Source organism: Hemiscyllium ocellatum, chromosome 5, assembly GCF_020745735.1.
Source record: "Hemiscyllium ocellatum isolate sHemOce1 chromosome 5, sHemOce1.pat.X.cur, whole genome shotgun sequence".
Taxonomy (NCBI): domain Eukaryota; kingdom Metazoa; phylum Chordata; class Chondrichthyes; order Orectolobiformes; family Hemiscylliidae; genus Hemiscyllium; species Hemiscyllium ocellatum.
In genome coordinates this window covers 138,655,522-138,679,975 of record NC_083405.1, presented here as the reverse complement: position 1 = coordinate 138,679,975, position 24,454 = coordinate 138,655,522, and the positions used below count along the sequence as shown (strand labels likewise).

The following is a 24,454-nucleotide window of genomic DNA, read 5'->3' as shown; positions in this document are numbered from 1 at the left end:
CATCCGAGCCACTCCAAGATTAATGATGGGACTATTTGTTTTTTTATTCATTCACAGGATGGGGGTGACTCTGACTAAGCCAACATTTAACTGCCCTCTGGGCAGTGAGTCAGCCACACTGCTGTGGCTCTGGAGTCACGTGTAGGCCTAACCAGGTGAGGATGGCAGTTTCCTTCCCTGAAGGACATTAGTGACCCAGATGGGGTTTTCCAACAATCGCCAATGGATTCATGGCCATCATTAGGCTCTTAAATCCAGATTTCATTGTTTCTTGAATTCAAATTCCACCAGCTGCCATGGCAGGATTTGAACCCAGCTCCCCAGATTGTTACCTGGGTCTCCGTGATAATGCCATATTGAGCAGGTTTCTATCCTCGGCTGTCTTGGCTTGATATATCAATGACTGCATCAGTGCAGCATCCTGCACCACTCCAGGCTGAACTGGAGCAGTTCTTCGACTTCACCCACAACTTCCACCCTGCCCTCAAATTCACTTGGTCCATCTCAGACACCTCCTTCCCCCTTCTTGACCTCACCATTTCCATCTCTGGCGACGGTTTCCGGACGGATCTACAGACCCTCACAATGACCTGGAACTACACCTTCTCCCACCCAGTATCCTGCAAGAACTCCATCCCATTCTCCCAATTCCTCCACCTCCGCCGCATCTGCTTGGACGAGGAGACATTCCACTCGCGAGCATCGCAGATATCTGCTCATTTAGAACAAAGTGCTTTTTCACACCCCCCCCCGCAAAACACCGTCATCCAGACAGCCCTCCACTGCACCACCTCGATTTCCCATTCTACTGTTCTAAACCTCCCCCCCCACTTCTTGTCCTCCCCTACCACCCCACCAGTCTCTGCATCCACACATCATCCTTAAACACTTTCACCAACTCCAACTAGACCCCACCACCAAGAATATCTTCCCCTCCCCACCCCTCTTTGCCTTCCGCAGTGACCATTCCCTTTGACAGTCCTTGGTTTGCGCCAGTCTCCCCACCGAAACCTCGGTACCTTCCTCTCTAAGTGGAAAAGAGGTAAAACCTGCTGGCACCACCTCCCCACCTCCATCCAGGGCCCTAAACTGTCTGCCCAGGTGAGACAGAGGTTCACCTGCCTCTCGTCCAACCTAGTTTCCTGTATGTGGAGCTCCTGATGTGGTCTTCTGTACATCGGGGAGACCAAACATTACCTTAGGGAACGGTTTGCTGAGAATCACAGCCAGGCCCGCAGGGGCTGATCGGACCTCCCAGTCCCCACCCACTTTAATTCCCCATCCCACTCCCTTTCCTCCATTACCACAACGAACCAAACTGCACATTGTAGGAACAACACCTCATCCTACCAGATTCATTCCTCCCATTGACCAACCAGGTCGTACCCTCTACCTGTCTTCACCACCCTGTCCCCGCCACCCCCTTTAACTGCGGCTCCCTCTATCCCCACCCCCAGCCCTGAAGAAGAGTTACACCTAAACCATTGCCTCCTCCACCTCCCAATGCTGCTTGGCTTGCTGTATTCACCCAGCCACTTGCCTGTGTATTTCCGATTCCAGCTTCTGCAGGGTTTTTTTTCTCTTGGCCTGATATTGTCATAGAATCATAGAATCCCTATTGTGTGGAAACAGGCCATGTGGCCCAATAACTTCACACCGACCCTCTGAAGAGTAACCCACCCAGACCTATTTCCCTATTACTGTACATTTGCCCTGACTAATGCACCTAACCCACACATCCCTGAACACTACGGGCAATTTAGCATGGCCAATTCACCTAACCTGCACATCCCTGGACACTACGGGCAATTTAGCATAGCCAATTCACCTAACCTGCACATCCCTGGACACTACGGGCAATTTAGCATGGCCAATTCACCTAACCTGCACATCTTTGGTGTGTGGGAGAAAACCGGAGCACCCGGAGGAAACCCACACAGACACGGGGAGAACGTGCAAACTCCACATAGATAGTGGCCTGGGGCTGGAATTGAACCTGGGTCCCTGGTGCTGTGAGGCAGCCCCACCATGCCACCCTCTTGTGTGAAGATTTTTCAGCCAAGGCTGTTTACTATATTATCCTAGAAATACACTAATAAATGTATTAGTGTTATTTTGAATTCTAAAAGAATGTGTTTCTTCAGGTGTTGTTCCTTGAGTGATATGAAGTTCTGACCTTGTGACCTGCGTGTGCTCCCTCCAGCCCTCCTGACAGCGACAGTCCTTACTCCAAATAAACCTTGGCAATCCTGACTTCTGATTTTCATCAAGCTGACAGTTTGTTCTTTCACCAAATTTTTAAATTAATTCACAGGATAGGGGGTCATTTATCGCCCATCTCTAGTTACCCGTTAAGAAGGTGGGGGTGAGCTGCTGTCCTGAGCTGCAGTCCATGTGCTGTGGGTTGACCCACAATGCCCTGATGGAGGGAATTCCAGGATTCTGACCCAGTGACAGTGAAGGGAAGGCGATATATTTCCGAGTCAGGATGGTGAGTGGCTCGGAGGAGAACTTGCAGGGGATGGCGTTCCTGTGTATCTGCTGCCCTTGTCCTTTTAGATGGAAATGATCGTGGGTTTGGAAGGTGCTGCCTGAGAATCTTTGGTGAATTTCTGCCGTGCGTCTTGTAGATGGTACACACTGCTACTACTGAGCATCGGTGGGGGAAGGAGTGGATGTGGTGCCAGTTCAGTCTCAATTGTGTTACATTACATTGAAATGTCAGCCCTGCTAAATCACGTATTTTGCTACTTTTGGAACTTGCTGGATTAGTTAGTAATATTTTTAAATTGAGCTTCTGAAACATAATGAGTAATTGTTGAAGATAGACATAGTTTTACTGATGTGCAGTTGCTTTCACAATCTACATAATTGAGCTTTCTGAAGAAGTAACGAAGAGGATTGATGAACGCAGCAGTGGACATGATCTGTTTGGACTTCAGTAAGGTGTTTGACAAGGTTCCTATGGGAGACTGGTTAGCAAGGTTAGATCTCATGGAATACAGGGCGAACTAGCCATTTGGATACAGAACTGGATTGAAGGTAGGAGACCGAGGGTGCTGTGGAGGTTTGTTTCTCAGACTGGAGGCCTGTGACCAGTGGTGTGCCACAAGGATCCATGCTGGGTCCGCTGCTTTTTGTCATTTATATAAATGATATGGATGTGAACGAAGGAAATATAGTTAGTAAGTTTACAGATGACACCAAAATTGGAGGTGTAGTGGACAGCGAAGAAGATTACCTCAGACTAAACGGGATCTTGATCAGATGGGCCAATGGGTTGAGGAGTGGCAGATGGAATTTAATTTGGATAAATGTGAGGTGCTGCATTTTGGAAAGGCACATCAGGACAGGACTTATACCCTTCATGGTAAGGTCCTGGGGAGTGTTGCTGAACAAAGAGACCTTGGAGTGCAGGTTCATAGCTCCTTGAAAGTGGAGTCGCAGGTAGATAGGATAGTGAAGGAGGTGTTTGGTATACTTTCCTTTATTGGTCAGAGTATAAGTACAGGAGTTGGGAGGTCACGTTGCGGCTGTACAGGACATTGGTTAGGCCACTGTTGGAATATTGTGTGCATTTCTGGTCTCCTTCCTATCGGAAAGATGTTGTGAAACTTGAAAGGGTTCAGAAAAGATTTACAAGGATGTTGCCAGGGTTGGAGGATTTGAGCTACAGGGAGAGGCTGAACAGGCTGGGGCTGTTTTCCCTGGAGTGTCAGAGGCTGAGGGGTGACCTTAGAGGTTTATAACATCATGAGGGGCATGGAGAGGGTAAACAGATAAGGTCTTTTCCCCAGGATAGGGAAGTCCAGAACTAGATTTAAGATGGGAGAGGAAAGATTTAAAAGGGACCTAAGTGGCTTTTCAAGCAGAGGGTGTTGAGTGCACACATGCTGCCAGAGGAACTGGTGGTGCCAATACAATTATAATACTTAAGAGGCAACTGGATGGGTATATGAATAGGAAGGGTTTGGAGAGATGTTGGCCAAATGCTGGCAAATGGGACTAGATTAATTTAATAATAACTGTTCAGCACAGCTGAGTTGGACCAAAGGATCTGTTTCCATGCTGTACATCTCTGTGACTCTATCTTTGAATGTGTAAGATTAGCTGCTGGAGTAACCTCATTGGCAATCTCTGCTTCTGTCCTCGTGTTCCACTCCGGAACATTCCTGTATTCGTTCCATTTCTGAAGTCAGTCTGCACATAGCAGTCACACAAATGACCAAGTCATCTGTTGTTGTGACGGTGGTTAAGGGACAGTGGAAAGAGCTTATGAGTGACCCATATCTTAGGGCAAACAGGCATCATTTTCACATCGCAGCTGAAAGACAGTATCTCCAACTGTGCAGCACTCCCTCAGTGCTTCACCGGAGAGTCAGCCTGGGGTTGTTCTCAAATTCTGCAACGGGACTTGAACCTGCGACCTCCTGGGTCAGAAGTCAGAATGTTACCCACTGAGGCACTGCTGTCCAACCTGGGAGATTTTCAGGCCTGCAGCCAGTCCGTCACATTGACATGTCCGATAGAGGAGCAGCTGTTTGCACACAGTGTTCTGTTTGTTTTTATAAAACACTAAAGAGACACATGCCACAACAGACTTCTAGATGGTGGCTGTCAGTCAGAAAAGTCCATCTGTATTCTCTTACAGAACAATCCCTGCAACCTCACTGAGTCAGGCCTTTCCTTTCTCTCCTAGTCTGTATCCTTCCATTTATGGATCCACATTCAGAATGTCATTGATAGGGATCTCTGCTTTTATCCTTCTGCACTCCCGAAAGTTCCCATTTTCATTCTCATTCCATTTCTGAAGCAGTGGATGTTTTTAAGCATGTGGTGAGGGCTGTTGTATCAGTTTGCACATCAGTTCATGGTCTGTGATGGAATTGTATATCTCTGTCCGCTGCTGTCTGGAGAATAATCCCATGCTGATGGAATTTCCTCCTCCCTGATGTGAGAAACAGGGATTGCTACTGGCCTCTATCCTGTCATTCCAAATGAAGCTGAACCGACTCCGAGTGCTGATGGGTTTGAGTGTAAACAGTAATTGCAGTGCTGATCTATTGTTACTGAAATGATCCAATTTGCAAACAGAACACAGCTGCTCACTTGCTCAGCAAACACTTGCGCTGTGACATTCCTAGTCAGGTGAATTGGCCATGCTAAACTGCCCATAACGTTAGGTGCATTAATCAGAGGGAAATGGGTCTGGGTGGGTTACTCTTCGGCGGGTCGGTGTGGACTGCTTGGGCCAAAGGGCCTGTTTCCACATTGTAGGTAATCTAATCTAATCTATCATTTTCACTCCAAGCAATATCACACTCAATCAACTCTAAACTCCTACCTGTCGTCTCTTCCTCGTCCCAATATTGAAATCCAAATTCATTTCTCCGCTGACAACTATGACACATTCTTTCTCAGTGCTACATCTCTCAAACTTCCTTAAACATAGGAAGAGGTAGGAGTAAAATAAGCTGTTTGGATCCACAAGCCTGATTTGGGACTGATCTGATCTAGAATTCCTTCCTATCCCCTGTAACCCTCCACCTTGCCAATCAAAAAACGGTTGAACTCCGCCTTGTATTAATCCAGTGATCCCACTACCGTCTGGGATAGGGCATTCCAAAGTTCACGATCCCCTAAGAGAAGGAATATCTCCTCATGTCCCTCTTAAAAGGGCAACTCCTTACTCCGGTTTCAGGTTTGGCTGAGAGGCAGCAAGCCATATTCCCACCACACGTACCAGGCAATCACAGAGCCACCATAGAATCCCAACAGTGTGGAATGGCTGATTTGGCCTAATACAGCCACACTGATCCTCCGAGTATCCCACCCAGACCCACTCCCACACACTATTACTCGACATTTCCCCTGTCTAATGCACCTAATCTACACATCCCTGAACACTATGGGCAATTTAACACGGCCAGTTCACCTAACTTGCACATCTTTGGGCCGCAGGAGGAAACCTATGCAGATACTGGGAGAATGTGCAAACCCCACACAGGCAGTCACCCAGGCTCAATCCCAGCTCCCTGGCGCTGTGAGGCCACAGTGCTAACCACTGGACCAGCGTGCTATGCAGTGGGGTTTGAGCTACAGGGAGAGGCTGAACAGGCTGGGACTGTTTTCCCTGGAGCTTCGGAGGCTGACTGGTGACCTTATCGAGGTTTACAAAATCATGAGGGACATGGATAGGATAAATATTTTTCCCTGGGGTGGGGGAGTCCAGAGCTGGAAGGCATAGGTTTAGAGTGAGAGGGGAAAGATATAGAAGAGACCTAAGGGGCAACTTTTTCACGCAGAGGGTGGTGCGTGTATGGAATGAGCTGCCAGGGGAAGTGGTGGAGGCTGGTACAATTGCAACATTTAAGAGGCATCGTGATATGTATATGAATAGGAAGGGTTTGGAGAGATATTGGCGGGGTGCTGACAGGTGGGACTAGATCGGGTTGGGATATCTGTTCAGCATGGACAGGTTGGACGGAAGGGTCTGTTTCTGTGCTGTACGTCTCTATGACTCAATGACTATCTTCAATGTGACAGAACCTAACCATTGTCCTTTTATATTCAATGGTATTGCAATTACTGGACACTGAATCCCTCACTCTCTCAACATATTGGGGGTTACCATTGCCTAGAAACTGAACTCTCCATATAAATAGTGGCAACAAGAGCAGGCCAGAGGCTGAGAGTTCTGCGGCAAGTAACTCACCTCCTGACTCCCATCTACAAGGCACAAGTCAGGAGTGAGATGGAATACTCCCCACTTATCTGGATGAATGCAGCTTCAACAACACTCAAGAAGCTCCACATCCAGGACCAGGTATTCTCTTCGTTTGGTATCACATCCACAACCATTCCTTCCACCACAGGCAGCAGGGTGTGCCATCTATAAGATGCACTGCAGGAATTCACCCAGGCTCCTTTTTAATAGTACCTTCCAAACCCATGTACTACATGTAGAAGGACAAGGGCAGCAGATATATGGGAACACCACTCCTGCAAGTTCCCCACCAAGCCATGCGCTATCCTGACATGGAAATATATCACCGGTTCCTTCTCTGTTACTGGGTCAAAAACCTAGGGGGCATATTTCTAAGGTGAGATAATAAAGACTTTTTTTAAAAAAGACGCGGGGCAATGTTTTTTCAAAACATGACAAGTGGTTCATGTGTGGAATGAACCTCCAGAGGTGGTGGTGGATGTGGGGACAGTTACAACATTTAAAAGACATTTCGATAAGTATCAATGTTTGGAGGGATACTGGCGAAGTACAGACAGGTGGGATTAGTTTAGTTTGGGATTCTGCTTGGCATGGGTTGGTTGGACCAAAGGGTCTGTTTCCATGCTGTATGGCTCTGTGTATGACTGCAGGGATTCAAGAAGGCAGCTCACCCCTACATTCTCAAAAGCACAATGTCACCTAATTACAAACTGGTTGTTTGGCTCTCCTTCCTTCCTCTCCTGCTGTGTTCAGCTATCTTGAACATCCTGTACTTTGTACTTTGTTCCTTTCGTTTCTTTTATACATCTGATGGCTTAACCTTGGGTATTATCCTCTGCTTAGAACTGTTTACTCTGTAACTTTCTCCAATCCTGTTAGTTACTTGCATCAGCTAATGAATTTCCCTGTGATATTTAGCTGCCTTACCTCGTGTCCCCGATTATAAGCGATTGTCGGCATTTTTGAGCTGTTTCCAATCTCTTGTCGCTGAGAGATCCTGGATATTCTGTAAAGCTTTAATCAAAAGTATTTGTTAACAGTTGAAGGGCATGTTTCAGATTCCTGTCTTTGGTGGTAATGAAGTTACTCATAAGCCCTTCAGGCTGAGTTTTTATTCCTAATGCTGCACCATTTTAAAACTTGAGAGCTCGTTGGGAAATGGTGCAAGAGTTGGGCAGGAGACTGAAGATCATTTTGCATTGCTGTGGGCTGATCAGGTCTAAAATTGTCTCGCTCGAGTACTGAACCAACAACGCATTGGCAGGGTCCAAGTTGGTAGCAACCATATTATCAACAAGGCTAATAATCTTAATGTAAACTTTAGACGTTGGAATGGTTTACCTCAGAGAATGGTTGAAGTTATTGCATCTTTTACAGGGAAAATAGAGCAACTTTGAAGCTGAGAAAGGTAGGACCATGGCCTGATTAAGGCAAAGAACCGGAACAAATCAGATGGGCTGAGTGGCCACTTTCTGTGCTGCTATATATGCCTGTTACTGTAGAATATTGTCTTTGACAAGGCTGTGATATAATCCAGCTGCAGGTGGTATATGTGGTTGGACCATCATCATGGAGACATTTCCTTTAGCGATGAGGTATTTGAAGATGGCTGCAGACGGCGGATTGATCCCTCGGCCTGAGCCAAGTGTTCTAAGGTGATTGGTTATTTACAGGCTCGAGCTTTTTAAATGTGACTGACCTGGAGGTCTCACCCCCCACTCGTTAACATCATTGTCTCATCAGTAACACATCTGTTGTGCTGGAGGTGAAGGAATTCAGCCTCCCTTACCCAGCCTGGCTGTAACCCCACAAGGGCTGGACAACAGCCTCGCTCTTCCTGAGAACATCCCTTACTGACAGTCGTGAAGCAGCAGCTTGAGATCCAGCTACTATAAATAGAAAAAAGGCATGTTCCCTGGTGGATGGGGAAATTCTGTGTTCTTTACACTCTTGAAAATGACTCTGCCCCTTCTCTCTTTAATCGCTGGGGTGATGTGAAGCTGCTGGTGTTGGACTGGGGTGGACAAAGTCAGAAGTCGCACACCACCTGGTTATAGTCCAACAGGTTTAATTGAAATCACAAGCTTTCGGAGCGCTGGCCCTTCATCACGTCCTTCACCTTGCCTGACAAAGGAACAGCCCTCAGCTCGTGAATTCAAATGAGCCTGTTGGACTATAACCTGGTATCATGTGACTTCTGACTTTATTCCCTGTGAGTGAGTTGTGAAATGTTTCATGTTTTTGCAATTATCAGTGTGCACTGATTGCAGTTTCCTATTTCTGCCTTACATTTTAAGTATCCCTTTCTCCCATTTTGAGGTAATGCCACTGTCGAGAGATTGGGAAACCGATCTGAGTCTTCTGCGATTCCTCGTGCTCTCTCTCCTCGCTCGTGCACGCTCTTCGTCATAAGTGGCTTAGAGGCTTGTGTACACTTGGCCTGTTTTCCTTGGTTTTGAAATTTGAGAGAGCATTTAATCAAAGAGTTTAAACAGGGGATTCAGTAAGGTAGTGAAAAGCTACTTTCTGTGGTGGAGGGAATTCAGGGTGGGACTGGGTTATGCCAGGGCAGAACGTTAAAGTTCTGGCTGAGCAATTCCGGCCTGAACAGAGTGTCCTGTGAGAGAAGCAACAGCCAACATTTTCAGTCCAGTGAACAGTCCAGCAAACTGAGTTCTGATGAACGGTGACTGGGCTAAACATGAGTTCTGTTTTTCTCTCTTCAGATGTTGCCAGATATGCTGAGTTTCTCCAGCACTGCAATGTCCGTAATTCTCGTTTTATCCACCCGGGCTGATGTCAGGAAGCATTTCCTTACATGAGGAATGGAAATCTAGATATCTGCTCTCTCTTTTCCACCCATCCTCCAAAACACACAGAAGCTTTGAGGGCAAGAAACCATTTGAAAATCTCAAGAATGCCGTTGCTTTGAGTAAGATTGTCAAGAGATGTAGAATAATAGGATGGTTTTGGGTTCCGCATCAGCCATGATCTGATTGAATGGGACAGGCTGTGAGGGCTGAATGGTCGCCTCCTGTTCTGATGTTCCTAGATCACGTCAGGGTGTTGCGGTACTGACAGGGTTAACTCCGAAACGGTCTGGCTATAGTGTTTGAAAGCTTTGTGTGTTGTACAACAGAGCCTTTATTGACGGCGTTTTGTTTTCATTCTCCCTCAGCAGCTCGACGTACTGACTGCATGAAGACCAGCTGAACCATGGGCAGCAGCTCAGTCACCTGTGCATAATATCTGTGTAATTTAAACAACTCCAGCTCCTGGCTCTACACCTTCCTGACAACCAAACTACTCGAACGAGGTGACCTCTACTGAGAGCTTTGCTGCAAGCTCCTCAGAGGTGGATTCTTGACTAGAGATTATTTTGAGGGGTGAAGCAGCCAAGAAGGTTTGAGGCAATTGGAAGACAGACCTGTGTAGAGCAACTTAACAAATCACCACCATAACCATAATCGCTGGAGACCCTGAATGATCACAGTCTTGGGGAACGAATCACCTTTGACGTCAAATAGTGCAGACCCCTTGCTTATTCATGAACTCGGTGCCACACTGTCCTGGGCTACACTTGAATCCCTCCTCCCAGCTCTGACATTGCTGACTGGAATCGGTTGTGTGGGGGAGAGGGGTAAGAGGACATGTTGACAACACTCCAGTAAAAAGTCTTTTGGCACCCTGTGTGTCCTAAATACCAGCCCCCACCCCTTCTCTAAACAGTACAGGCTCCTCTGAGGGAGGGGGCGGGGGATGTGCTGTTACGGGATGTGAATGATGCCACAGTTTGATATCTGACAACAGCAGTTGTGTTTGTGGTATCTCTGCGTTTGGCCACGGCTCAACATGGAATATTTGAGTGAATAATCTGCAGACTTCCTTTTGTGTTTTCCTTTTTACTTGATAAACGCAAGGACACAAACCGAGGAGCCGGGGGCTGGGATGGAGATGGTGAAACATCAGCAGTGAGTTTGCCTTGAGTTTTCCTGGCAAGATCCAGTATTATCATGGCAAGCATCATCCTGCCTCTCCTCTGAGGGTATGTGACAAGACAGCTGGACAGGAGACCTTCCTCGGCACTTGTTTCTGTTTCTGTTACTTTGCTCCAAAGTAAAATATAAGTCGTCACCCCCCTCCCCCCCAATACACCCACCACTGCCCTGGGTGACCCACCCCCAGCTTGGGGCTGTGAACTGTCATGGCGGAACACAGTGAGCTCCTGGCAGAGCTGCCACTGGTCGGGAGAATGACCACGCAGGAACGGCTCAAACACGCTCACAAACGGCGTGCCCAGCAGCTGAAGAAGTGGGCGCAGTTTGAGAAGGACATGCAAAGCAAAAAAGTGAAACATGACAAAAGGAGGAGCAACAAGGGTCTGAAGAGGATCCGGTTTCCTGACAACGTCCGCCTGCTGGAGGCAGCTTCTCGGAATGATGTTGAGGAAGGTAATGCCCCCTTTCTGTATGTTGGTGCACTCTGGGGAGGGTAAGGACCAGGCCCCTGAACCTCTGACCACTGCTCCATACTGACTGGCTTAGAAGAAAGCGAGGGTATCCGATAGAAACCTATAAAACTCTAACAGGAATAGACAGGGGGTATACAGGGAGGATATTTCTGATATCTGCTGGGGGGATAGGTCCAGAACCATGGTCACAGTCTAAAGGTATATAGAAAGGTACAGCACAGAACAGGCCCTTTGGCCCACGATGTTGTGCTGAGGTTTAATCCTAATCTAAAATAAAATAACCTAACCTACGCACCCCTCAACTCACTGCTATCCATGTGCATGTCCAGCAGTCGCTTAACTGTCCCCAGTGACTCTGCTTCCACCATCACCATTGGTAATGTATTCTATACATTCACAACTCTCTGCGTAAAGAGCCTTCCTCTGATGTCTCCTTTATAGCTTTCTCCTAATATCATCAAGCTATGACCCCTCTTACCTGTCAACCCTGCCCTGGGGAAAAGTCTCTGGCTATTGACTCTATCTATTCCTCTCATTACCTTGTACACCTCGATCAGGTCTCCTCTCTTCCTCCTTCTCTCCAGGGAGAAACGTCCGAGCTTATTCAACCTTTCTTCAGAAGGCAAGCCCTCCAGTCCAGGCAGCATCCTGGTAAACCTTCTTTGCACCCTCTCCAAAGCCTCTGTATCTTTCCCATAGTAGGGCGACCAGTATGAAGTAGGCTATTTAAGATTAAGAGGGGGAGAGTGGGGAGCCTGTGGAAGTTTCTGCCAGATAAAACAGTTAAGGCCAAAGCATTAAATGTTTTCAAGAAGGATTTCAATATAGTGTTCAGGCTAAAAGGATCAAAGGATAAGGAGAGAAGCTGGGAACAGGGGACTGAGTTGGATGATGAGCCATGATCTTATTGAATGGTAGAGCAGACTCGAAGGGCCAGATGGCCTCCATGTGCTCCTATTTTCAGTGCAGTCACATTTGGGTAGGGTACTCTTTATTCCTGTGGTTAAAGGAGTGCCTGTACATGTTACAGAACATTATCGTGCTCCTAGCAGAGGCAGAGCGTGTCTCCAGGAAGCAATAAGAAAATAATACCAGGAGCATTGAGGAGCAGCAATGTTTATAAGTTCAGTGGAAGAGAGAATGTGATTGGAGACAGTATTATGTTTAATGAAACCACTGATTATAATCACTATGAGAATGTTGAGCACCGACGAGACAAGTTAATATAGAGTTGAAGCTTTGAGTTATCGCCCACAGCGTGGCATTTATTGTGTGATGTGGGCATCACTGACCAGGCAGGTATTTGCTGCTCATCTGTAAGAATGACTGACAATATCCTTTAGGAAAGAAAATCTAAGGTCTTGGATGGGTTTTTACAGCATTCAATGCTTTTTCATGGTCAGCATCACTGAGACTAGGTTTACATTCCAGATATAACGTTCCCCTGAGAGCTGGATATACAAAAACTGCTGCTATTCACTATCTTCCTCCCAGGCAGCTTCCTGTCATCACCCCTTCCCTTTCTCCCTGGAACAGTGTGCCCTCTGAGGTCCATGTGTGGCAGTGACTTCCAGTCAGTGCTGAAGTCCATGTTCACCACCGTGTGAGGAGCATCCGTTTAGAGGGAGTGTGACTCTGGAACTACTGTATGCGTTCCACTCCAGCATTTATACTGTCTTCCGTTGTGTCTATAAAAGATTTACCTGGCCCAGCATCAGAGCACTGCCACCATCAGGCAGTAAGATGTAGGAGCAGAAGAAGCCTACTCAGCTCTCGTGTTTGATCTGATCATCCTCAACTCCACTTTCCCTGAAACGCTTGATTCTTTCATTAATTAAAAATCTGTCTATCTCAGCCTTGAGCAAAAGTAATGACCTAAGCTCTCCACCTCTCTGTGGTAAAGTTTTTCACCGATTCACTATCCTCCAAGGGAAGAAATTGGAACATACAAACATTTAGTTCTTTAAGTCCACTCTGTGATTCAACAAGTTCACGGCTGATCTGATTTTATCTTCAACTCTACATTCCTGCTTTTTTTTTAAAAGAGTAAAGAGAAGACCTTTAAGAACAGAGACAAGGAGAAACGTCTTTTGGCAGAGAGAGGGGAATCTATGGAATTCATTACCACAGAAGGCTGTGCAGGCCAGGTCGTTGAGTATATTTAAGATGGAGATAGGTTCTTGATTGGCAAGGGGATCAAAGGGTACTGGGAGAAAGTGGGAGAATGGGGTTGAGAAAGCTATTGGCCATGATGGAATGTTGGAGCAAACACGTTGGGCTAAATGGCCTAATTTCTGCTCCTGTGATGTGACTTATGGTCTTATAGCCCCACTATCTTTTCGTCCCTTTGGTCACCAAGAATGTATCTACCTTTTGTCTTAAATATATTTGAAGGTTCTGCATTCACTGCCATTTGAGGAAAGGAATTTGAGAGTGCCTTGACCCCACTGAGAGTGAAAACAGTTTCCTCATTTTCTCCTCCCACCACCCCCAACATATTTTTCAAAGTCTGACCCCTAGTTCGAGATTCTCCCACAGGAGGAGTTTGGACAAATGCATGGATAGGAAAGGATTAGAAAGATGTGGGCCAAGTGCAGGGAAATGGGGTTAGTGTGGATGGTCATTTTGGTCAGCATGGACCAGTTTGGGCCAAAGGGCCTCTTTCTGTGCTGCAGGACTCTTTGATACCCGGTCAAGTCCCCTCAGAGGCTTTTATGTTTCTATAAAGTCACCTCTGACTCTTCTAAACCCCAGAGGATACCAGCCCAGCCTATCCAGCTTGCCTCATAAGGCAATCCATTCATTCCAGGGAATAGTCAAGTAAACCTTCTCTGTTTCCATTGTATTAACATCCTTTCCTAAGTACGGTGAGCAGTATGTACACCCGTATTCCAGGTGCGGTCTCATCAATGCAGTGCATTACTGCAGCATAATCTTCCTACTCTTTTATCTAATTTCCCTCCCAAACTAACCTTCTGTGATTCATGCTACAAATTCTGCCTTTAACCCTATAATCTGCATTCAAATTTGACCTTCCATAATGAATCACTTCACACTATTCCAGGTTGAATTCCATTTGCCCCTTCTCAGCCCAGCTCTGCATCTTGTTAATATCCCATTGCAACCTACAACAGCCCTCCACACTATCCACAACTCCACCAACTTCATGTCATCAGCAAACTTATTAATCTACATCCTGATCCAAGTCATTTATAAAAATCTCAATCTGCAGACATCCCAGAGCAGATCCCTGTGGAACAACACTGGTCACTGAGCTCCAGGCTGAATACTGTCCATCTACCACCACCCTCTGTCTTCTGTGGGCCAGCCAATTCTGTACCCAGACAGCCAGGTGTCCCTGTATCCCATGCCTCCTTACTTTCCCCATTAGCAAATGCCTTGCTAAGATCCCAAATCCACCACATCTACTGCTCTACCTTCAACAATGTGTTTTGGCACATCCTCAAAGAAGTCAATAAGGCTTGTGAAGTATGACCTACTCCTCACAAAGCCACGGTGACTATCTCTAAACAAAACTATGCTTTTCCAAATAGACATAAATCATGTATCTCAGAACCCTCTCCAATAATTTGCCCACCATCAACATAAGACTGACTGGTCTGTAATTCCATTGTGGGAAAATGTGAAATTATCCACTTTGGCAGAAAGACTAACAGTGAAGCACATTATCTAAATGGTGAGAGAGTGCGGAGCTCTGAGATACAGAGGGATCTTGGGGTCCACGTCTGTAGATTCCCCAAGATAGCCACCCAAGTGGATAGGGTTGTTAAGAATGTCAGCATGGTTTTGTGAAGGGCAGGTCGTGCCTCAAAACCTTATTGAATTCTTTGAGAAGGTGACTAAGGAGGTGGACGAGGGTAAAGCGGTAGATGTGGTGTATGTGGATTTTAGCAAGGCGTTCGATAAGGTTCCCCATGGTAGGCTACTGCAAAAAATACGGAGGTATGGCATTGAGGGTGAGTTGGAGGTTTGGATTAGGAATTGGCTGGCTGGAAGGAGACAGAGGGTAGTAGTTGATGGTAAAGGTTCATCTTGGAGTGCAGTTACTAGCGGTGTTCCGCAAGGATCTGTTTTGGGACCATTTCTGTTTTGTCATTTCTATAAATGACCTGGAGGAGGGCTAGAAGGTTGGGTGAGCAAGTTTGCGGATGATACGAAAGTCGGTGGAGTTGTTGACAGTGAGGAAGGATGTGGCAGGTTACAGTGGGATATAGATAAGCTGCAGAGCTGGGCAGAAAGGTGGCAAATGGAGTTCAGTGTAGGTAAGTGTGAAGTGATTCACTTTGGTCAGAGTAACAAGAAGATGGGGTACTGGGCTAACGATCGGATACTTGGTAGTGTGGATGAGCAGGGGGATCTTGGTGTCCATGTACACAGATCTCTGAAAGTTGCCACCCAGGTAAATAGTGCTGTGAAGGCATATGGCGTACTGGGCTTTATTGGTAGAGGAATTGAGTTCCGGAGTCCTGAGGTCATGTTGCAGTTGTATAAGACTCTGGTGCGGCCTCATCTGGAGTATTGTGTGCAGTTTTGGTCGCCATACTATAGGAAGGATGTGGAGGCACTGGAACGGGTGCAGAGGAGGTTTACCAGGATGTTGCCTGGCATGGTAGGAAAATCGTATGAGGAAAGGCTGAGGCACTTGGGCCTGTTCTCATTGGAGAAAAGAAGGTTTAGGGGTGACTTGATAGAGGTGTACAAGATGATTAGGGGTTTAGATAGGGTTGACAATGAGAACCTTTTTCCGCTAATGGAGTCTGCTGTTACTAGGGGACACAGCTTTAAATTAAGGGGTGGTAGGTATAGGACAGATGTTAGGGGTAGATTCTTTACACAGCGGGTTGTGAGTTCATGGAATGCCCTGCCAGTAGCAGTGGTGGACTCTCCCTCTTTATGGGCATTTAAGTGGGCATTGGATAGACATATGGAGGATAGTGGGCTAGTGTAGGTTACGTGGGCTTGGATTGGCGCAACATCAAGGGCCAAAGGGCCTGTACTGCGCTGTATTTTTCTATGTTCTGTGTTCTAGAAGGCATATGGTGTGTTGGTTTTTATTAACAGAGGGATTGAGTTTAAGAGCCGCGAGGATATGCTGCAGTTCTATAGAGCCCTGGTTAGACCACACTTGGAATATTGTGTTCAGTTCTGGTCACCTCATTATAAATAAGATGTGGAAGCTTTAGAGAGGGTGCCGAGGAGATTAGCCAGGAAGCTGCCTGGACTGGAGGCTGTGTCTTATGGAGAGAGGCTGAGGGAGCTAGGGCTTTTCTCACTGGAGTGAAGAAGGATGAGAGGGGCCTTGATAGAGGTGTATGAGATGATGCAAGGCACGGATACAGTGGGTAGTCAAAGAAATTTTCCCAGAGTGGAAATGGCTATCCCGAGGCGGCATCATTTTAGGGTGATTGGAGGAAGGTTTAGGGAGATGTCAGAGGGAGGGGGTGTGTGGAATACACTGCCAGCGGTGGGAGTAGAGTCAGAGACATTAGGGATATTTTAAGCAACTCTTGGATAGGCCGACGGTAGATAGTACAATGAGGGTATGTAGGTTAGTCTGATCTTAGAGTAGGGTAAAGGGTCAGCACAACACTAAGGGCTGAAGGGCCTGTACTGTACCGTACTGTTCTATGTTCACTTTTTGCTAGATCTTCGTTCTCTCACTGAACCTGTCTACATCTCTTTGTCAGCTGCTTATGTTTTCTACATGGTTCACTTTCCTACCCAACCGAGCGTCTCCATGCCCGTATGTTACCCAGGACAGCATGAGCTTCTGTTTTCCCCAGGAACCTTTAATGTGGCAACTTATCAAATTCCTCCTCATCTCCACGTTAAATGTTGAACCCCTTACTCCAAGATCAAGTCCCCTATGAATTGCAAGGTGTGGATTGATGGAGATTGTTGTGAGAGAGAGAGAGAGGGAAGAATAGTCATTACAGGGGATTTGCTGGTTATAGCTGGTTGGGTAACAGTCACAGACAGCTAAACGACATTGCAGATGTGTTGGAGGAGGGTGGCCTGGCCTTGTTTGGGCTGAGGTTTCATTGTCCACAGTGCAGACAATACAATAATACTCTTGAGTAACAAGCGATAGTGTAATACTGGGATGGACTTCGCCAGAAGACCAGAGAGTTTCATTGGAACAGGCGTAGACCCTAAAACCTGTTCCATCATTTAATGAGATCATGACCTTTGGTCCAAAACCCTTATTATCTTCGTTTAACAAAATTGTATCTGCCTTAGAGTTAAAATTAACACTGATCCAGCATCCACTGCTGTATATGGAAGAGAGGTCCAAACCTCCCACACACACCCATGCTAACCAAGTGTCCCAAACTCAACTTGTCCCACTTGCCTGCATTTGGCGGATATCTCTCTAAACTTTTCCTATTCTTGTATTTATCCAAATGCCTTTTAAATGTTGTTACTGTACCTGTATCTACCACTTGCTCTGGCAGTTCATTCCACAAATGAACCCCCCTCTGTATGGAAAAAGTAGCCCCTCAGGTCCCTTTTTTAAATCTTCCTCCTGTCACCTTAAAAATATGTCCCCTAGTTTTGCCTACCCCCCCAGGGAAAAGACTTTTGCTATTCACCTTATCGTAAGGGTATGTTCCTGGCCCTAATTCTCAGATTATGTCCCCTAGTTCTAGAATCCCTAACCATCGAAAGTTGTTTCTTTATCTACTCTGTCTTTACCTGTTAATATTGTGAAGATTTCCATCAGATCACCCTTTAACTTGCTAAATTCCAGAGAAAATAGGCCTAATTTGTGTCATCTCACCTCATAACTTAATTCCTGTATTCCAGGAGTCATTCATATAAATCTACAGTGTACTCCCTCCAAAGCCAATCTTGTCTTCCTAAGGTGTGATGCCCAGTTTCAGTGGCTGAGGGACTGTACAGGAGTTGAGAGGTCATACTGCGGCTGTTTAGGACATTGGTTAGACCACCTTTTTGGAATATTAAATGCAATTCTGGTCTCCTTCCTATCAGAAAGATATTGTGAAACTTGAAAGGGTTCAGGAAAGATTTACAAGAATGTTGCCAGGGTTGGAGGATCTGAGCTACAGGGAGAGGTTGAACAGGCTGGGGCCGTTTACCCTGGAGTGTCGGAGGCTGAGGGGTGACCTTATCAAGGTTTACAAAATTATGAGGGGCATGGATAGGATAAATAGGCAAAGTCTCTTCCCTGGGGTTGGGGAGTCCAGAACTAGAGGGCATAGGTTTAGGGTGAGAGGGGAAAGATATAAAAGAGACCTAAGGGGCAACTTTTTCACACAGAGGGTGGTACGTGTATGGAATGAGCTGCCAGAGGAAATGGTGGAGGCTGGTACAATTGCAACATTTAAGAGGCATTTGGATGGGCATATGAATTGGAAGGGTTTGGAGGGACATGGGCCGGGTACTGGCAGGTGGGTATGGATTGGGTTGGGATACCTGGTTGGCATGGACGGATCGGACCGAAGGGTCTGTTTCCATACTGTACATCTCTGACTCTCTGACTGACACTGAAACAGAGGTAAGCGATTTTCTGATTGAGAGGAGGCAGGGGCTGGAATATTGACCAGGGGTCAATGGGAGACTAGTACAATGAACAGTCCAGTTCACTGTGAAACATTGAAGGGTGTTACAAACACACAGTCAGTTTGTTCTCTTCAGATACAGCATGTGATGTCACTCTAGCACTTGCTGTCTTGTTACAGTTTGCCAGCATTTATTTAATCAGTTTAGCAGCTATCGTGTATCATGATGCATTGCTTTGATGAGATCACCTCCCAAAAATAAATATCGCAAGTACTAGCCTATGTGGTCAGCATAGAGTCTTCGATGTCTGCAGGACAGAAAGCAGCCCTTTGGCCATTGAGTCTGCACTGATCACATTGGTACGAGAAGGATCTGGGGCAGCAGACAGCAGCTACTGAGGCCAGAGAATCGACAGCTTCAGGAGTCTCTGCTGAGCTGTCATGTTAGAAATTCATGCGGTGGATTGAAGGCCATTCAGCCTGCCACGCCTGTGTCAGCTCTTTAAGAGAACTGGCCAAGTAAATTATAGCTCCCCTGCGTGTATTCCACAGCCCTGTAAACTTCACAGTAAAGAGCTGTTTGCTGGGGACCAATACTGGGCCCACTTTTGTTTGTCATTTATATAAATGATTTGGATGAGAATATAGGAGGCAGGAGTAGTACGTTTGCAGATAATGCCTAAATTGGTGACATAGTGGACAGTGAAGGAGGTGATCTAAGATTACAAAGAGATCTTCATTAATTGGATCCCTGGGCTGAGGAGTGGTAGGTGCAAGTTAATTCAGCAGGACTTGTACAGTTGATGTTCGGGCCCTGGGTAGAACAGAGGGGCCTTTTATTTGTTATATTTTAATTCGTTCGTGGGATGAGGATGTCACTGGCTGGGCCAGTATTTATTGCCTGTCCCTAATTACCCAGAGGGCAGTTTAGAGTCAACCACATTGCTGTGGGTCTGGAGTCACGTGTAGGCCAGACCAGGTAAGGATGGCAGTTTCCTCCCCTACAGGACGTTAGTGACCCAGCTGGGGATTTCTGACAATCGACAATGGATTCATGGTCAATTAGACCCTTAACTCCAGATTTTTTTTTGTTGAATACAAGTTCCACCATCTTTGAACTCCGGTCCCCAGAACATGTCCTGGGTCTCAAAGTGATCTAGGAGCGCAGGTACATAATTCTTTGACGTTTACCTCCTATGTACACAGAGTGGGTATAAAGATGTTTGTCACACTTGCCTTTATCGCTCAGTCCTTTGAGTGTAAGAGTTGGAAGGTTATGCTAAGGTTATACAAGACATTGGTAAGGCCTCCTACAGAGTACTATGCCCTCTTTCGATCGCCCAGCCACAGGAAGGATATTATTAAGCTGGAGACGATTCAGAAAAGATTTAGAAGGACGTTGCATAGAAGTTTGAGAGGTGACCTTACAGAAGTTTATAAAATAATGAGGGGCATGGATAGAGTTAGTGGTAGTTGCCTTTTCCTTAGGATGGGAGATTGCAAGACGAGAGGGTACAGTTATAAAGTGAGAGGAGAGAGATTTAACAAAAGACATGAGGGGCAACCTTTTCACACAGAGGGTGGTTCATGTGTGGAATGAACTTCCAGCGGGTAGGGATGGATGTGGGTACAGTTACAAAGTTTAAAAGACATCTGGTAAGTACATGAATAGGAAAGGTTTGGAGGGCTATGGCCAGGAGCAGGCAGGTGGGGCTAGTTTAGTTTGGGATTGTGTGTGGCATGGCCTGGTTGGACCAGAGAGTCTGTTTCTGTCTGACTCTGTCTGACAATAAAGGCCTAATGTGGGAGGGTCTGATGGGCCAGTGTAGAGGCGGTTTTATTGTCTGTCTTACCCTGTGCTGTACCAGTCCTGGGAATGTTTGAAGGGGAGCTGCCAAAAGAACTTGCTTTTGGTTTTAAAAAGTTGAGTGATGTTTACTCTCTCTCCTGCCCTGTGCTGTGCCTGTCCTCTGAGGGTCTGATGGGAAAGTGTAGAGGGGGCTTTTAAGTAATTATGGCAAAGGATAGAACTGAGCTGAAAATGTGTTGCTGGTTAAAGCACAGCAGGTTAGGCAGCATCCAAGGAACAGGAAATTCGACGTTTCGAGCCAGAGCCCTTCATCAGGAATGAGGAGAGGGTGCCAGGCAGGCTAAGATAAAAGGTAGGGAGGAGGGACTTGGGGAGGGACGATGGAGATGTGATAGGTGGAAGGAGGTCAAGGTGAGGGTGATAGGCCGGAGTGGGATGGGGGCGAAGAGGTCAGGAAGAAGATTGCAAGTTAGGAGGGCGGTGCTGAGTTCAAGGGAATCGACTGAGACAAGGTGGGGGGAGGGGAAATGAGCAAACTGGAGAAATCTGAATTCATACCTTGTGGTTGGAGGGTTCCCAGGCGGAAGATGAGGTGCTCTTCCTCCAACCGTCATGATAGAACTGATCAAAAAGTTATCTCAGTTGGACTAAAATTAATTTTGATAGTAGACAGGAATTTTCAAAAGTTGATGGGGGAAGCTATTCACAGGTAAAGGGACAGATGGGAAGTGGGAGGCATTTAAGAATGAGATAATGGGTACAGAGTCAGGATGTTCCTGTTAGAGTAAGGGGCGAGGTTGGTAGGTGTGGGGAATGCTGGATGGCTGGGAAATTGACTGGTTTAGAAAAAGGAGGAGATATAGGTTAAGTGTAGACAGCTGGGATCCAGTGAATTCCTAGAGGTGTATAAGGGCATGGAATACACTTAAGAGGGAAATCAAGAGGCCACAAATGTGACATGGAATAACACTATTAGCTAAAGCTAAGGCAAATCCAAACATTTAAAGGATAAAGAGTAACTACAGAGTGAAGACGGTCCTGTAAAGATCAACAAGGCCGTCTGTGCATGGAACCGCAGGAGGTGTGTGAGATGCTAAACAAGTATTTTGTATCCGTGTTCGTTGTGGAGAAGGATATGGAAGCTAAGGAACTTGGGGAAATAAATTGTGCTGGCTTGAAAAATCGCCATATTACAGAGAAGTTGCTGAACATCTTAAAATGCATAAATCCCCAGGACCTGATCAGGTGTACCCTAGAACTCTGTGGGAAGCTAGGGAAGTGATTGCTGGGCCTCTTACTGAGCTATTTGTATCATAGATAGCCACAGGTGAGGTGCTGGAAGACTGGAGGTTGGCTAACGTCGTGCCACTGTTTAACTGTGGTAAGGAAAGGCCAGGGAAAGACAGACCAGTGAGCCTGACGTCGGTGATGGGCAAGTTGTTTGAGGGACAGGATGTACATGTATTTGGAAAGACAAGGAATGATTAGGGATAGTCAACATGGCTTTGTGCATGGGAAATCATGTCTCACAAACTTGATTGAGATTGAAGAGGTGACAAAGAGGATTGATGAGGGAAGGGCGGTAGATGTGATCGATATGGACTTCAGTAAGGCATTCAACAAGGTTCCCCATGGGAGACTGGTTAGCAAGGTTATCATAACATCATAGAGTCCATCCCTACAGTGTGGAAACAGCCCCTTCAGCCCAACAAGTCCACACTGACCCTCCAAAGAGTAACCCACCCAGACCCATTCCCCTATCCTATTCCTCTATATTTACCCCTGATTAATGCAACTCACCCACACATCTGTGAACACTAGGGGCAATTTAGCATGACCAATTCACCTAACCTCCACATCTTTGGACTATGGGAGTACCCGGAGGAAATCCAAACAGAATAGGCAACTCCACACAGTTGCCCGAGGTTAAATCTCATGGAATGCAGGGAGAACTAGCCATTTGGATCCAGAATTGGCTCAAAGGTAGAAGACCGAAGGTGGTGGTAGCGAGTTGTTTTTCAGACTGGAGGCCTGTGACCAGCAGTTTGCCACAATGATAGGTACTGGGTCCATCATTTATATAATTGATTTGGATGTGAACATAGGAGGGATAGTTAGTAAGTTTGCAGATGACATGGAGCAGGATGAGTAGAGTAGTGATCTCAGGTTTGCTACCAGTCGGTGAGTGCAGCTTAACACATGGCTACGAGGTTGGTGCAGGAGGGAGGGTTTTAGATACCCAGACCATTGGGATACCTTCTGGGGAAGATGGGACCTGTACGTGAAGGATGGGTTGCACCTGAACTAGAGGGGCACAAATGTCCTGGGTGGGAGATTTACTTGTGTGGTTCGGGAGGGTTTAAACTAGTTTGGCGGGGGGGGGGGGGGGGAACCAGACCTGCATATCTGCAGGGATTAGTTGTAGATGGGACAGTGACAGGATGTAGTGAATCTATTTTGAAGGTTTCTCACGTGATGAAACAAAGGGATCGGCTAAAGTGTGTCTGCTTTAACGCAAGGAACATCCGAAATAACAGTGACGTACTTGGATCATGGATCAGTACTTGGGGCTACAATGTTGTGGCCATAGGGAAATCCCGGGCAATTACAGACCAGTCAGTCTTACGTCTGTAGTCAGCAAGGTTTTGGAAAGAATTCTGAGAAATAGGATTTATGACTATTTGGAAAAGCATACCATGATTAAAGGCAGTCAGCATGGCTTTGTGAGGGGCAGGTCATGCCTCACAAATCTTATTGAGTTCTTTGAGGAGGTGTCAGGACAGGTCGACGATGGTAGAGCAGTGATTGTGATGTATATGGACTTCAGCAAGGCATTTGATAAGGTTCCCCATGGTAGGCTCATTCATAAAGTCAGGAGGTATGGGATACAGGGAGATCTGGCTATCTGGATTCAGAATTGGCTGGCTGACAGAAGGCAGAGTGGTTGCTGATGGAAAGTATTCTGCCTGGAGGTCAGTGTTGAGTGGGGTCTCGCAGGGCTCTGTTCTTGGGCCTCTGCTCTTTGTAGTTTTTATAAGTGACTTTGAGGAGGTTGAGGAGTGGGTTAGTAAATTTGCCGATGTGACTAAGGTTTGAGGTGCCGTTGATAGTATCGAGGGCTACTGCAGGCTGCAGTGTGACGTGGACAGGATGCAGAGCTGGGCTGAGAAATGGCAGATGGAGTTCAACCTGGATGAATATGAAGTGATGCATTTTGGAAGGTCAAACTCGAATGCTGAATACAGGATTAAGGACAGGATTCTTGGCAGTGTGGAGGAACGGGGGATCTTGGTGTTTAAGTGCGTAGATCCCTCAAAGTTGCCACCCAAGTGGGTAGGGTTGTTAAGAAAGCATATGGTGTTTTGGCTTTCAATAACAGGGGGATAGAGTTTTAGAGCCGCAAGGTTTTGCTGCAGCTCTACAAGCCCCTGGTGAGACCACACTTGGAGTATTGTGTCCAGTTCTGGTCGCCCTACTATAGGAAAGATACAGAGGCTTTGGAGAGGGTGCAAAGAAGGTTTACCAGGATGCTGCCTGGACTGGAGGACTTGTCTTATGAAGAGAGGTTGAATAGGCTCGGACTTTTCACTCTGGAGGAAGAGAGGAGACCTGATCGAGGTATACAAAATAATGAGAGGCTTGGATAGAGTCAATAGCCAGAGACTTTTCCCCAGGGCAGGATGGACTGGTACGATGGGTCATACTTTGAAGGTATTAGGAGAAAGGTATAGAGGAGACATCAGAGGTAGGTTCTTTACACAGAGAGTTGTGAATGTATGGAATGCGTTGCCAGCGGTGATGGTGGAAGCAGAGTCACTGGGGACAGTTAAGCGACTGCTGGACATGCACATGGATAGCAGTGAGTTGAGGGGTGTGTAGGTTAGGTTATTTTATTTTAGATT

The 24,454-nt window shown here is 46.5% G+C and overlaps 1 protein-coding gene across 5 annotated transcripts in view; it reads left to right on the top strand.

Annotated features, from left to right (window-relative positions):
* Positions 1–24,454, top strand: part of ppp1r16a (protein phosphatase 1, regulatory subunit 16A) — an 84,196-nt gene that overhangs the window by 43,943 nt on the left and 15,799 nt on the right. For 3 of the 5 annotated variants that reach the window (XM_060825255.1, XM_060825258.1, XM_060825257.1), the window contains one exon: positions 9,906–11,178. In XM_060825255.1, coding sequence (XP_060681238.1) covers positions 10,932–11,178 — 247 coding nt within the window. In that variant the 5' untranslated portion in view covers positions 9,906–10,931. The remainder of the gene's footprint in view (positions 1–9,905; positions 11,179–24,454) is intronic. The other 2 variants (XM_060825256.1, XM_060825260.1) reach the window with 1 other exon arrangement.